At 33.4% G+C, this 14,829-nt stretch overlaps 1 protein-coding gene across 1 annotated transcript in view; it reads left to right on the top strand.

Annotated features, from left to right (window-relative positions):
* MACROD2 (mono-ADP ribosylhydrolase 2) overlaps positions 1-14,829 on the top strand; it is a 2,426,984-nt gene that overhangs the window by 1,639,112 nt on the left and 773,043 nt on the right. The window contains exon 7 of the mRNA XM_007476657.3: positions 9,021-9,051. Coding sequence (XP_007476719.1) covers positions 9,021-9,051 — 31 coding nt within the window. The remainder of the gene's footprint in view (positions 1-9,020; positions 9,052-14,829) is intronic.

Below are 14,829 nucleotides of genomic sequence, written 5' to 3'. Positions count from 1 at the left end.
TCATCCTTCCATGATCTTTTACAAAATAGGTCTTCTTTTAACAATACACTTGGCAATATTTCTAACCCATCTAAATATCTATTGTTAGAAACTGTTAATTAGAAATAAACAGAATTCTAGAAGCTATAACAAGTATTTCCCCACAAAAACCAGTGTAATTAAGTACTATCAAATATAATACTTCAAGGACAGCTATAGGAAAACCTATTATATATCTTGATGCTTGAAAATCTATCAGGTTGGAAGAGTGTGTTAAATGATGCAGTTATGACAATAATAGCCCTCCTTTGTAAAACACATGGAGATTTGCAAAGTACTTTCTTCATAACAACCCTATAATATAGATTATACCAAAAACAACTATCTCTCTTTCTCAGATGAGAAGAAAATGGAGCCTCAGTTCTTTAAGTGACTTGCTGCTGATCAGGCAGTTCATCAGAATGAGGCCATGAATGCAGATCTTCTGATACTAAGTCCCAATCAGTCAATGAATATATACTAAGTATCTAGAGTGTGTTAGTAATTTTGGGTGATATAAAATATAATAATAGTCTTAATTTAAGCCATGATAATGCCTTTCATGAACTTTAAAATATAGGTGACGAATGACAATTAGCACACACAAAACAAGTAGAGAATAAGTAGTTTCTTCATGACCTAAAATCAACAAATCCAGAAGAATTTCCTAAGAGCATATCATGCACCAAATACTATCCTAGGTGTTGATAATATAAACACAAAAGTGAAATTATTTCTGTCCTCAAGAAGCTTACATTCTATTTTAGAAAACAATGTGTGTACAGATTAATTGCACAAAGCTGTGTGAGAATATGAATACCTATAAGTATATTTTTGTATTTAGGTTTACATATTGATATCCACATGTATACAGAGGAGACACACAAAATGAATACAAAATGGTTTTGGGAGGCAGGACACTAGAACGTTAGGAAAGGAAAGGTTTCATGTAGGATGAGATACTTGAGTGAATCTTGAAGGAAATAAGAAATTTTAAAACATGAAAGTGAGGAAAACCTGAGTTATAGGCATGAAGAATTCCAGAGAAAAACATGAATGCAGGATATGGATTTTCATAAATGACAGTAATGAAGAGGTTAGTTTAGATGAATCATAGAGTATTTGAAGGAGAGTAATGGATAATAAAGTTAGGAGTATGGACTGTGGAAAGGTTACAAAAGGCTTTAAATTCCAGAGCTCATAGAAAGGAGAAATCAAGTTTGAATTATAATGTTTAGAGAAGGCTTTTAGGAGTTGAAAAGATTTGAGCTATGTCAATGAATGAAGAATATTTAAATAACTTCATGAGAGGAGCATTTTTAGAAAGAGGAAGAACATTAACTAAGCATAAAGAGGGATGAGTTTTTCTTAGCAGTACCTAATAAAGAGACTGGTCTTATTAGAATGAGGAATGCGTATATTAGGGAAGAGTAACAAATAATTTTAGACAGGAAGGGCAAGGACAAGGCCTTCAGAAGGAACGTTTTTAATCAGTTAATAACAAACCACTGTAGGTCTCTGAGTGAACAAAATGATTTGATAGAAGTGAGTTTGGATAAGATAAGCATTATGTCAAATAGTCTGTTCTAATGTTAAACATTTGACAGTTGTTAATGATCTGTGACCAGTTGTTAGGTGCCTACCTACCTTTAATGCCTTACCAAACTTTCACTGATACCCTAAAACAATATTCTGCCTCAATTAAAATCGTTGTTTTCCATGTTGAGAGTGAGTCTCAAATGCTCATGAGCAAGGAAATTCCCATTACACCAAAAATAATGTGGTGGGCTGAAAATAAGCTGGCAGAGAGACACAAAGAAAGCCAATCCCACCAGAGGGTGGGAGGCAAAAGAATCATTTAAAAAGTTTAAAAGGAATGAAATACTTTGCTATTAAAAGCATTTTCCTCCCTAAGACATAACTACCTTGTGCCAGTGGATGACTTTTATTTTCCCTTTCCTTAATTAAGATGCAAAAATGTAATTATGATTGAAATTACTTTTTCTTGCTTTTGAAATTAAACTTCCACTGAAGGCAAAGCTATCTTTCATTCTAGCAGAAGCACCCAAACTTTGGGGACTAAAACCTTGCCCATAAAATAAATGTGGCATCCTTTATCCATCCACAGTATGATTCCTCCATTTCTTCTTTATCAGAACTTCAGCACGGCAAAGATACTAAATTGCTTCCTAAGGGGCAAAAAAATATTTGGCCTCTCTGCTGTCTTAGTCATAGGCTCTCTTGAGCAGTAAATAACAGCTGTGTCACATTTTGCAAAATGTTGTCTGCCTGTTTTATGAGATGATCTCCTAATGAGAGACTGATTAGAGACTATACACCTCATCTAGTTGATGGCCACAGACAGTACTTTCACCACCATAAGGTGTCTAGATAGAATCTGTCTACTATTCTCAATATTCCCGCTTCATTTGTTCATAGTCCTTGTAATGATCAAAAGCAAGTACTTTGACAATTGACACAGGTAGCTTACCTAACCTGAGCCAGAGTTTTTAACAAAACCCTAATATTTTTCTTCTTATTCTCCTTCCCCTTGTCCATTTCCATACTGTACTGAATTAAAAAAAAAAAAAAAACTTCTCCGTGAAGGATCAAATACAAGGCACCATGTTGTTGTTGTTGTTGTTTTCCCCAACACAAAGATACAATTACTAAGTTTGGGAATGATGATTAAAATCAATGCTGCTCTACATTTTTTCTTTTAGTCATTCTTACTGGGTGCCCCCTTTAGAAACCCCTTTCCTAGTCATTATCCCTTAATTAATTCCCTTGTTAAATGTAAACTGAGCATTAAGTTTGAGTAATGGTTTCCTGTATGACTAAGTAAAGATGAATTTCTTGCCTTTGCATATTGATTCAAACAGCATAATCCCTGCTTATTTGGTTGAAAATCCCCATCCTAGAGTCAGGCTTTTCAGTACTGAGATATTGGCTCCCCATGTTCTCACCTACCTCTTATTAATATGAATTGGAGGCAGGTGCTTGCATTGCTTAAGCAATGAATGTATCCATATGTAAACTCATATATTTTTATTCATTTAACTTAAGGCCAGAATATGAAAATGATAGTAGGGTTGAGATGAAACTGTGCAATGTACTCAGAAAATTAACATATTGAATTTTAAAGGGCTTGAGGTGTCAAGAAATCTGCATGCACCAAACTCACATATGTGTTGGTAAACTAACAATCTGCTCCATTTAATGATGTGATTCTGTGGCAGATTAATACATTCAGAGAAAAAATAAGTCCAATATACCCTGTTGGAAAGAGTATTACAATGGGAATAGATAGATTTAATCTATTCTACATTAGTCTGGTATCATAGCAGCAAAGAACTGCTTGCTTCTTTACATTTCACCTTTCCTTCTTTTCTATTGAAAAACTTCACAGTAGATTCCAGGTTGGAGACAAAATTTAGTGCACTGTCTGGTCTTGGCATCTCATGCTTGGATGTGTTGTTTAGAGGAGTGGTGAACTTCCCTTCTTGGAGGTCTTCAAGCAAAAAATGTATGATCTTCTGTTGAGTGTGCTGTAGGATACTTTCATACGTGGATTGGATTAGATAACCAAAGAGATCCCTGGAAACTCTCAAATTCTGTGGCAACCAAATGATTGTGGGCATGGTTAGTGCCACCAAGAGAATAAAAATTAGAAATGGAAGGTTGTTACCACTGAATCCTATTCCTGCAAATGCACTGAAAAATCTCGACTTTGCTTGAGGATGTCTAATGAGATAAAAAACCCTCTCAAGTTAGTCTAGAGTTCCAGTTATAATGATTTTGTTCCATGTATCAAATGTAAATTGCTTCTTTACAACTTTTACACCTTGTCCCTAGTTCTTTGCCCTGTGACCAAAAAGTGAAATAAATCATTTTTCCATAATATTGTTTCCATTATTTTCCCATAACTTTATATTCTTGAACATAACAATATAATGCTCTAGAAATGTTGTCTTCTTCAAACTCAATATTGTTAGTTCCAAGATCAAAAGAAATCATGCCCATTTGGTCATAGAAAAATATACCTTGAGCTCATGGCACTTTTCCAAAACTCACCTTTTCTCATTTAAATTCTTCCTCCCTCATTCTCACATGAACAATCTTCTGGACCAGTGTTTATATCTATATACTGAGCCAGCTGTTCTGCCTATTTCCATATTTTCCCATCTTTCTGCCTTTTATTTTATACTTAGGAAGTAATAATATTAATGAATGTAGACATAGCTTTCAAGTTGACAATCTGCTTCAAATATAGTCTTATTTGAATAATATAAGTTTCATTCTACCTCTTGGGTAGATGAGAAAACTGAGGCTCAAATAGGTGAAGAATATTAGAAGCAGAATTTGAATCTAAATCTGTTCAAACATATTACTACTAATTTTGTGAATGATCCTAAAAAACAAAATTCATCACAATATAGCAACTTGAAACAATATCAAGTTATAAACACACTTAGACTTGAAGCTCCTTCAAAACTGCAAAACATTAGCCTTCTAATAAGTACTATATACATGTACATATATATAGGGAGAGATGTATAGATGTATACCTTCTCATATATGCACATAATACACCAGTTAGATAATAAGAGTAACATTGAAGAAACATGAAGAGATATCTTGACCTATTGCTATATCATTTTTGTTTGTGAACATACAACTTATGTTATTGATTTGGGTTCATGATTTCTTGCTATAATTTCTTTGTTTTCTTTTCATGGTTATTTAAAAAAACCTTAAACAACTTTAATTTTTTTGAAATAGAATGCACATTTTTGAGCACATTTTTAGGGCTCCACAAGTTTATAGAGCCCTGCTCTCATTTTCATATATATATAGTGTATAGTAAAACATTCTTACCAGTAATATTAGCATTTTCAATAAAAAGCAAATCCTTCCCTTTGCTATTTGTAACATATTGCAAACTAATATATTTACAGTGGAAATAATCCAGCTGCCTTTTTGCAAATATGAAGTTGGGAATAGTACTGACACTTCATGGCTGTGTAATATTTTCTTTTATAATACGTGATGCTGAATAGTTATAAACATGAAGGCAGCTGGTAATGAATGGATTTTATGACAGATATTTCCAAAGGTGAAAGGGAGTGGGGAGACTCCAGATATTTCTTTTAATTATACTAGCTATGTAAACATATCACATATTCCAACTAGTCTAGTGAATATTTAATATCACCTACAAGTTTTCATTGAATTCATCTTTCTCTAGTGCATTTTATTTGGAATTGAAGTGTATATATTTGGAGTAGGACATGGAAATATGTACTAAAATTCTGAAAAGATATGAAGAATCATTGAAGATTGAAACCTTATAATTGACAGGGACCTCTGCAGTCATGTAGTTCATTGTGGCCTCATTGAGAATCCCCCAGATAGCAATAGGAAGTAGTCCATCTTGACTAACATTTCAAGTAAAGGAAGTTTTATGACTATCCTTAACTATTTTGGGGACAACCAAATTGTATGTAAAATAACATTATGAGGGGGACAGTAACCTACACAGACAAAATATTATAAATGGAGTATTGGCCAAGAAACATTGTAAAAAGAGTTTGAGACTTAACTGTTTAATTTGGTTACAGTGTTTGTGTGACTAGAAAAATGTCATTGATTAGAACAATTTTTTATTGACTGTTTTTGCCTATATATGCTTTGGGTATGTTTTTATTTATCTTTTCACTTATTTATCTTTTTGTTTGATCATTCATTCATCATCTATTGAGGTTATAGAAGCCTTTTCTACATATGTTTACAAAGTAGAAATTATAAAAACCATGGCATTTCATCTAAAATTATAGTACTATAACTCTCTTTTCCCTAAGTTCCTATACAGCATTATGTCTTCCCTGAAAAGTAGGACTGGAAGAAACATATCCAGCAGTTAGTCAGTCTTAATAATGGGAAAACTGTCATCTAGTCTCATTAGTAGATCGTGGTAAAACTATGATCATCTTTACTAAAATTTGATTCTGTATTCCCCATATTTCACCTTCTTTTTTCCTCACTCATCTTAGAGTGTAAGATCCCTGAGGACAGAGATAGCTTTGTCTTTATATCCTCAACCCCATGTTTAGCAGAGTGCTTTGAACATAGTTGAAGTTTTATTATCATTGAATTGAGTTGATAAAAATAAAAAGAAATTTGGGACCATAGAAGGTATCTTTAACATTTTTACCTTCACATACCTAGGACTACTCTCTCTGTTCCCATGTCCTCTTCCTTTTGAGCCTGAAGAAATTCTAATGTATGTTTCATATGCTCATTCTCTGAGATGACTGACTCCCAACTCCTAAGCCTACTGAAGCATAGAGACTCTAGAGTGTAGCTACTCCATTCTCAGGCTTTAGTGGTTACTCTGATGAGTTGTGGCAATGTATATGTGTAATTGTAAGTGTATATATGTGTATATCTTCATACACATATACATCTCTATATATACATAAATATATGTATATATATGTATATCCAGTACCTCAGAGTATCTTCAGAGAGATTTATCTGTCCAATCGTCTATCCATCTGTCTATATCTATTTAATCTATGTCTGTCTTTCCATTTGTCCATCTGTCCATCTAAATTTATCTAATTAATCCATCTATTTATCTATCTCTATCCATTCACTGTCCCAATACTTGGAGTAACTTCTAAAGCCTTGAGAAAATGGAGTCACAATCTGTATGTCATATTATTTTTATTATATTACAAGCCTTCATCAGTTTTTTTACTGAAATGACTGTCAGTCAATGAGGTGTATTAACACAGAACAATTGCTATAAAATTCCACCTCCACAAAAAGTTCTGTTGCATTTAACAGGTGAGGAAATAGAGAATTAATTAATTACCAGAGAAATTCAGTGACTTACTCAAAGCAATCCAGGTTCATTTTCGTCAGAGGTAGGACGTAAACTTAAGTCCTCTGACAACTTTACCAGAACTTTCTTCTTTGACTCTGACTTCTCAGTAAAAAGATAGAATATCATTCTAAAAGCAGGGCTCGAAAGAAAATTATCTTTTCTAGAATTTTGAGGTAGCCTACTAAATTATATAATCATATCATATTTTTGCTAGTTCTTTTTAGTTTCTGCACGCAATAGGACTAATAGTATTATTCCCTTTTGCTAGAAACTATGAAGGGAAGAGAGGAAAAAGGGGAAGGGAATAAACATGTATATAGCCCCTACTAAATGTGCTAATCACTTCTTAATTAAGTTTTACAAATATTACCTCATTTGATCCTCACATCAACTCTGAGAGATAGATGCTCTTATTATTCCATTTTACAGTTGAGGAAATTGAGGTAAAAAGATATTAAGCCACTTGACCAGGGTCACACAGTCAGTAAGTCCTGTGATCCACAGGAAGGTAAGTGATTAATTCACTGTCACAAGTCACAATCAGGGCACAAGGGACAGAAATATCAGGCATATGACCTTTGGCTGCATAATCGTTTAAAATATATAATGTTTAAAATATATATATATTTATATATATATATGTTCAATTAACAAACACATATTTTCTGTCATTCCCACTTCTACTTCAAAACACTGCCTTCTCTCTCCTCCTTGTACCCATTTGCTACTTGCCTTAATCCATGGTCCCTAGTTTCTACTTACTCTTCTCTTAATCCTAGCAGGTTCTTGTAGCCCTTAAGAGCTCACTCCATACTCAGCACAATTTTCCTCCAAGTGTGTTCCTCATTGCTTCAGGTTTCTTGCTGTGCTACAGGGAGTAGCCTGTCCAAACAATTCACTTAACAATTTTTTCTTAGTCCTAACTCAAACAGCTGTTCTTGTCAAGGTTGGAGTCAGACCTTTTCCCTGTGTCTGTCTTCTACCTGATTAGAAAGACTTCTAACACCAAGATAAGTCTTGAATGCTTAAAATGTAGACACCATCACAAAATTTTGGCCAGCTATGGAGATTTAGTTCTAAAAAAGAATTGATTTTACATAGCACTTTAAAGACTGTGCCATGTTAAATATGTATTTGAACTTCATGACAATGCTTCCGTGAAGTAGTTAGGTCCTAGAGATATCATTACCTCCATTTCACTGAGCTTCATAGAAGTTAAATGGCATGCTTGTCAATGAAAACTCCTATTATCAGTCTTTGATTCCAAGATGAGCCTTCTGACCACTCTGCTACTAAAGCAGATGATAGGAGTGGGAGTTTGGTTCCATCCTCCGGTAGCATCTAAAAAGTGTACCTTAATATTCTTCATGCCTATTGGACTTGTTAATTCCCCCTTCCTTAGGGGCATGCCCTACAAAGTAGACAATTCTGCTTTCTGCCTCTATTTCTTAGATGAGATTTTGTTACAGGGGTTGTACATGATGGCATTGGAAGGGAATAACATTGCCTTTTTTCTTTGAACTCATTAAGTATAAAAAGAATCTCCTAGAAAGCTTCTTCATTGGTGAATTGTTAATATTTCACATGAGAGATACACCTAACCAATTAGTAATTATACATCATTATTTAATACCTGAAAGAATTTCTCATTTAAAATATAAGATTTTTCTTAGTGGCTTCCAAAGTTGTTTTCTAATCAAAAAAATAGATCTTTGCTTACTAAAATGTCTCATTGACAGACAACCTCAATCTACTCCTTGTGGATACATCATCTCCTATTGTGTGATAGGAGTAATAGGGAGCACAATGAATAGAGTTCCAGATCTGAAGTTGACAGCACCTTAGTTCAAATCTGGCCTCAGATACTTCCTAGCTGTGTGACCCGGGGCAAATCATTTAACCCCAATTTCCTAGGCCTCACCACTCTTCTCTCTTAGGATAAATATTGATCCTAATAAAGAAGTTAAGGATTTAAAAATATATAATAATAATAATAAGCATTTATAGAGTGTTTACCATGTTTATAGGTACTGTGCTAATATTTCCCAAATATATATCTTTGTATGAAGTTGTATTCTTTTAACATTGTTGTTTCTTTTTTAATCTATAGGCATTCCCCTGTATTTCCACAGGAATTTATGGTAAGTAGAATTTATTATAAATAATACTTTCTGTTATTCATAACTAAAGGTAACAGCAATCTTTAATTTTCAAAAAAATGGTATTTTCTGGTTATAATTAGAGATATTTTAAATGTTAGTCATATTCCACTCTAGAAATTCTAAAAATTATTATATCCATTTTTGTGTGTCTTTGTAGAATTGGGTCATATTGATTATTATTTAAAATGATCTGGTCATTTCCATGGACATCTTTTGTTTTACAAAGCATTTTGTTGTAATGAGATTTTTCATCATGCTGTTCACTTTCCCCCGGGGGGAAAAAGAGCTAATTGTTCTCTCATGAGAATAATTTATAGATATTATAGATTTAATATCTCTTCACTATAATTTATTTTTGGTTATGATTATAAAACTTTATAAAGAATTAAACTACACATATAAATCATTATTATTCCCCAAATATCCCTACTAAGCAATATAAATTCCTTAAGGGCAGAGATTTGTTTTTTATCTTTATATACAATAAATGCTTTTGTGCAGTTGATTCCAGAGTATGATATCTCACTCAACCATAGCTTAGTAGGTAAGTCTTAGGCTTACTTGTTCAAGGCTCAGAGAGCATAGGTGACTTGATGATGTTTATATGATTGCTATCAGAAGCAAGGTATGAATCTAGGTCTTGCAACTGTAATTTTATCATTCTATCCATTACCACACACTGCCTCTGCTAATGCCAATATTGTGTGCATGTACATACATACATACATGTACACACCTATGTGTATTTCTGGAGGAATATGTGCAAATAATGCATTCATATGTGCATAAAACATACATGCATGTGTCTATGCTAAAGTTTATAAAAAGCAACATGCAAGGACTTTCCATGGCTGCATAAGATCTTAAAAAAAAGCTATTTTTATCTTGCCATTGATAGATTGTTTTGAATAGCAACAGCTTCATTGATAGTTAAAAGGAAAATAATGCTACCATCACCCTTTTTTCACTCACTTAAAATCCTCTTAACATACATCTATATATTTTGTATTTTTCTTTGTTTTCTCTCAAACCATTAATAATTAAGTTTTGTGATTTTAAGGTAAATTCAGATGAATTGAGTTCTATAAGGGAAAAATGCTTTTGAATTTCCATTTTTTAGAGAAATGGTTCATGACCCCTTTGACTTTATACATGGAGACTCTTGAGGAAAGAATAAAATATGTATGAGTCTAGGAAAATACTTTGAGCTTATTAGAAGTCAAAGTTGAAATCAGACCATAGCTCACTTGCTGTCCATTTTAATAGGTTTTCTTTATTTCATTTGGTATCTTGTTTTTGATAGTCCCAAAGAGAAATGAATTGGAAATATAGATTTGAATGGAATTAAGAGAGAAAACTAGCTTGGTTAATACAAACTTTCCAGTATAAGGTATTAGTATTTCTCTCTTGTATTTTTTCTCTTTCTCCCTCTTTGCCTTCTGTCCTGAAAGAAACAAAAAATAGTATAAGAGAGATCAAACTGTAGCTACTTCATAATTGTGACCAAAATGTATAGCATATGTACATTACTATTTTGTTATGGATATTATTGTGAATACAGGACAAAATATTATATTTCTGCAATTATGTTTCTTGGACAGGCAAGTTGAACTTAGATAATTAAATGGGGTAAGAATTCAGCTTTATCATTTTTAGTATGGAAGACTTGGGTACCATAGCATAAGGGGAACAGAAATTTTGTTCTTTTTTAATATTTTTGGATAACAGACTGATTTATTACTGGAAAGTATTGTGCTTACTAAGTCAACACCAAGAAGTTTTAAGTTGATATATTGTTATTAATTCTATACATTATTCAGCACCAATTAAGAACATTTATTAAGCACCTACTTTCTTCTAGGCACTGTGCTAGATTCTAGACATCCTTATCCTAAATGTACATATGTACACATAGAAATATATGCAGCATATATAAAAAGTGTGAAGAGTGGGCCTAACTAGCCCAGTCCCCTGTTATTAAAAATGAGACCCTTGTACTGCATTCAACAGTTTTTTTAAAGGAAGTTTATTCAGAGAGAAGCTAGACATGTTGTTTCCATGTGGCTGGACTTTCTTCTACTGTTAGATGATCATGGAGCTACATCAGTAGTGTCAGAAGCTATCAAGAAGCTTCTTCAATAGATGCAGAGTTTGAGCCTTACCCCTCCAAAGTTCATCAAATTCCATGAAGAGTTTTATATACTTTCAGGGAAAAACAGATCTCAGGACATGTAGCAGGGGAAGGGTAGATTGTGGTCTTAGCACACAAAGTAAATACAAGGTAATTTCATGGGGACAGATATTACCAATACCTAATTTCAGTATTGGTTTTTGAGCTGAACTTTGAAGAAAGCTTGAGAATGTAAGAGGTGAAGAAGAATAGTAAGACCATTTCAGGTGTGAAGGTCAGTTGGCATAACAGCACAGATGTTGGAGGTGAAATAGCGTTGTGAGGAACAACTAGAAGGACAATTCAATTTGATTGAAAAATACTTAAAAAAGAATGAGGTAGGATGAAGATAGAAAGGTAAATTGGAACTAAATTGTGGGTTCTAATTACCAAGCAGAGGAGTATTTTTTTATCCAATAAACAATAGGGATCCATTCTCCTTGATTGAGGAAGGACATAGTCAGACCTATGCTTTAAGGATAGCACTTTGGCAATCTTTTTAGGATGACTTGGCAAGGAGAAAGACTTGAAACAAGAAGACCACTTAGGAGAACTCTTCAGTGATCCAGAAAAAAAATTGATGAGATGTTGAACTTGAATCTTGATTATGTGAAAGGAGAGAAGAAGATGGATGTGAGAGATCCGGTAGAATGGATAAGACTTAACAACTGATTGGTTATATAAGATGAGAGAGAATTAAATGTCAAGAATGACTTTGTACCCTGAGAACTTGGAGGCCTGGATGGATGTTGAAATATTCTGTATAAATTGGGAAGTTGGAAAGTGGGGTGGATTTGTTTTTGGGAAGTTGTTTTTTGGGGGGTTTGTGGGGGATTTTTACCTCATTACCCCAGAAAAGAAAAATGTGATATGTAAAGAGCCTCTCTCAAAGGACATGTCAAAATTTATAATACAGAAAACCAGAAAAACAAGGTAGAGAACAAAAGGAAAGAAAAATTAATTGAGGCTGATAGAGAATCTGAAAGAGATAATAACTGAACTTTGTTTTTTAAACAAAGTGCTTTAAGTTTTGAGAAGTGATTTACAAATATTATCTCATTTGATCCCCACAACAACTACCTTGGTAGAGAGATGTTATAATTATCCTCATTTTACAGATGACAAAACTGAAACATACAGTGATTAAGTGACTTGCTCAGGGTCACAATGCTAATAAATGTCCCAGGACAGACGTGAACTTGAATCTTCCTGATTTCAGATTTAATGATTTATCTATTGTGACACCTAACTGCCTCTACATAAAAAGAACCAAATGAGTATTAGGAAGTCAAATCCAAATTACTAAAAAGCAAAACAAAATAAAACAAAAAACATTTTCTTCTCAAGATAGACTATATATTTTCAGACTAATACTTTTGGAATATAGTTGCATAGAGAGAATTTGACTTTGTAATCTGATGATAACTAGTAAAAGGGAGATAATATACTAAATGTAGAGGGCAGTGGAAGAATGAGTCAGAGACAGAATTAGATGACCTGTATTTAGTAAGACAAACCATTGACCATAGTATCAAATCATTCTGAAGTTTTCCAGGTATGGTAAGGCATGGTTATTGTCACCAAAACTTCCACTACCCCTGGTAAAAATCAAAGGGGATAATTGGGAGTTTGTATGCAGATTGAATTATACAATCCTTTCCTTTGCTTCCTCCATGAATTTTTCTCTTGTGTGATCTGTATATCCTTTCACAGCATAATAAACATGGAAATAGGAATTATATATAAATATATATATATATGAAAACACATCTACAACCTATATTATATTATCACCTACTATCTCTGGGAGGGAGGGAGAGAACATGAATCCCCAGATGCCAAAAGATGATTATTAAAATTTGTATTGCTACTGTATTGATCTGAAAAAACTAAAAATAAAAAAGTTTAAAAAATACTGAGGATCAGGAAATAGGTCTTGATCAATGACACATGTAAAACCCAGTGGAATTGAACATTGGCTGTGGGAATGGGGGGGAGGGAGGAAGAACATGAATCATGTAACCATGGAAAAAATATTCTAAATTAATTAATTAAAAATTTTCAATTTAAAAAGAAAAAATACTGAAGATATGAAGGGACCTTTGTTATCTAAACCCTATCTGAAAAAAAAGAGTTCTCATGAATAAGGGACATTTTCATAACTTTTCAGATTCTCAAATTGTTTCTATATATTTTTTCATTTGCACCTTATAAAAACCGCTAAGGTAAACAAATGTGATTTTGCTCATTTAATATAGGAGGAAGCTAAAACTTTTGCAGGTTATTTGACTTGCCCCATGGTAATATAATTTGATACTAAGAGGTAGATATGGAATTTGAAACCAGTCCTTTCTATCTTCAAGTTCAACACTTTTTCCCACTATGTCAAACTACCTTCTTAACAAGTGTTCATCCAGGCTTTTGCTAAAGACCTCTAGTCTTTACATGGGATTCAATGGACTGGATCCAGCATATACATTCCCATGAGGCCTACTACTTCACAAGAGACAGAGGACATTAGGAAGCTTCCCTTATGGCAAGCCTTTACCTCTTGGAAACTTCTGCCCACTTCTCATAGTTTTGCACTCCAACAGTAAGCAGAGCAAATTAGTTTTCTATTCCACATGACAATCCTTCTCATTTTCAAGATGCCTTTGCTTCTGTGTCTATCTTCACCAATTGGTAAATTCCTACCTACAACTACCATTTCAGAAAGTGCCAAGATCTTCCATGCTCACTTACCTCATAGCTCTGTTCCTGCATCTTCAGTTTTTTCCTCTTGATGTCCACAGGAGCACAATTCACCCTCCTTTCTGCTAGAGCATATACCTAATATACATTAGTTTCACTAGGTTCAGTAGACAAGACATATTGACTTTATGGTCTTTGGGACGTCACTTTAGTCCAGTGACCTGATTTTTCTCTATGTGAAATGAGAATTAATTTCATCTTCATAAAAGCAGCATCAGTCTGCTTAATCTCTAAGACTTTCCTTACCAATGTCCAAATTCTTTAAAACATGACTCTGTGTTCTCATTGCAGTATATAATAAATATATAATAATATATATTGGGAGCTAGTTTTGCCTCATTTTTGTTCATCAATTATAATTTCTTTGGGTGATTAGTCTGCTTAGATTGTTTATTCCCTACACATTTCATGAGTACTTCCATGGGTCATTATCCAACTGAAAAATTTTGCCCTGGAGGTAGCCAGTGTATGCTAAATAATACATTTTAGTCATTTGTAAATCTACAGATTCCTTTGGAAACCATGTAAATGAAATACATCAGACTTAGAAACCTAATACATAGTCTAATGATTTCCCTTCAAAGAACCTCTTTCATTTACATTTACTCTTCTATCTCTCTCTGCTAAGCAAAGGTCTTACTATATCATGTTTATATTATTTCAATAATCTTTTAACTTGTCCCCCTAATATTAGTTTCTCTTCCTCCAATCCATCTTGCATTGTCTCTGTCAAAGTCATAATACTAGAATACCTCTTTCACAAGTTCTCTTCTCAAAAAGTAAGGAAATTACTGACATATTAATAGTTCTTTGTGATGTACCAGTGCTTTCCTTCA

This window comes from Monodelphis domestica, chromosome 1 (assembly GCF_027887165.1).
Source record: "Monodelphis domestica isolate mMonDom1 chromosome 1, mMonDom1.pri, whole genome shotgun sequence".
Lineage (NCBI taxonomy): Eukaryota > Metazoa > Chordata > Mammalia > Didelphimorphia > Didelphidae > Monodelphis > Monodelphis domestica.
Note: the sequence above shows the minus strand (reverse complement) of the source record. Positions and strands in the feature narration are given on the sequence as shown.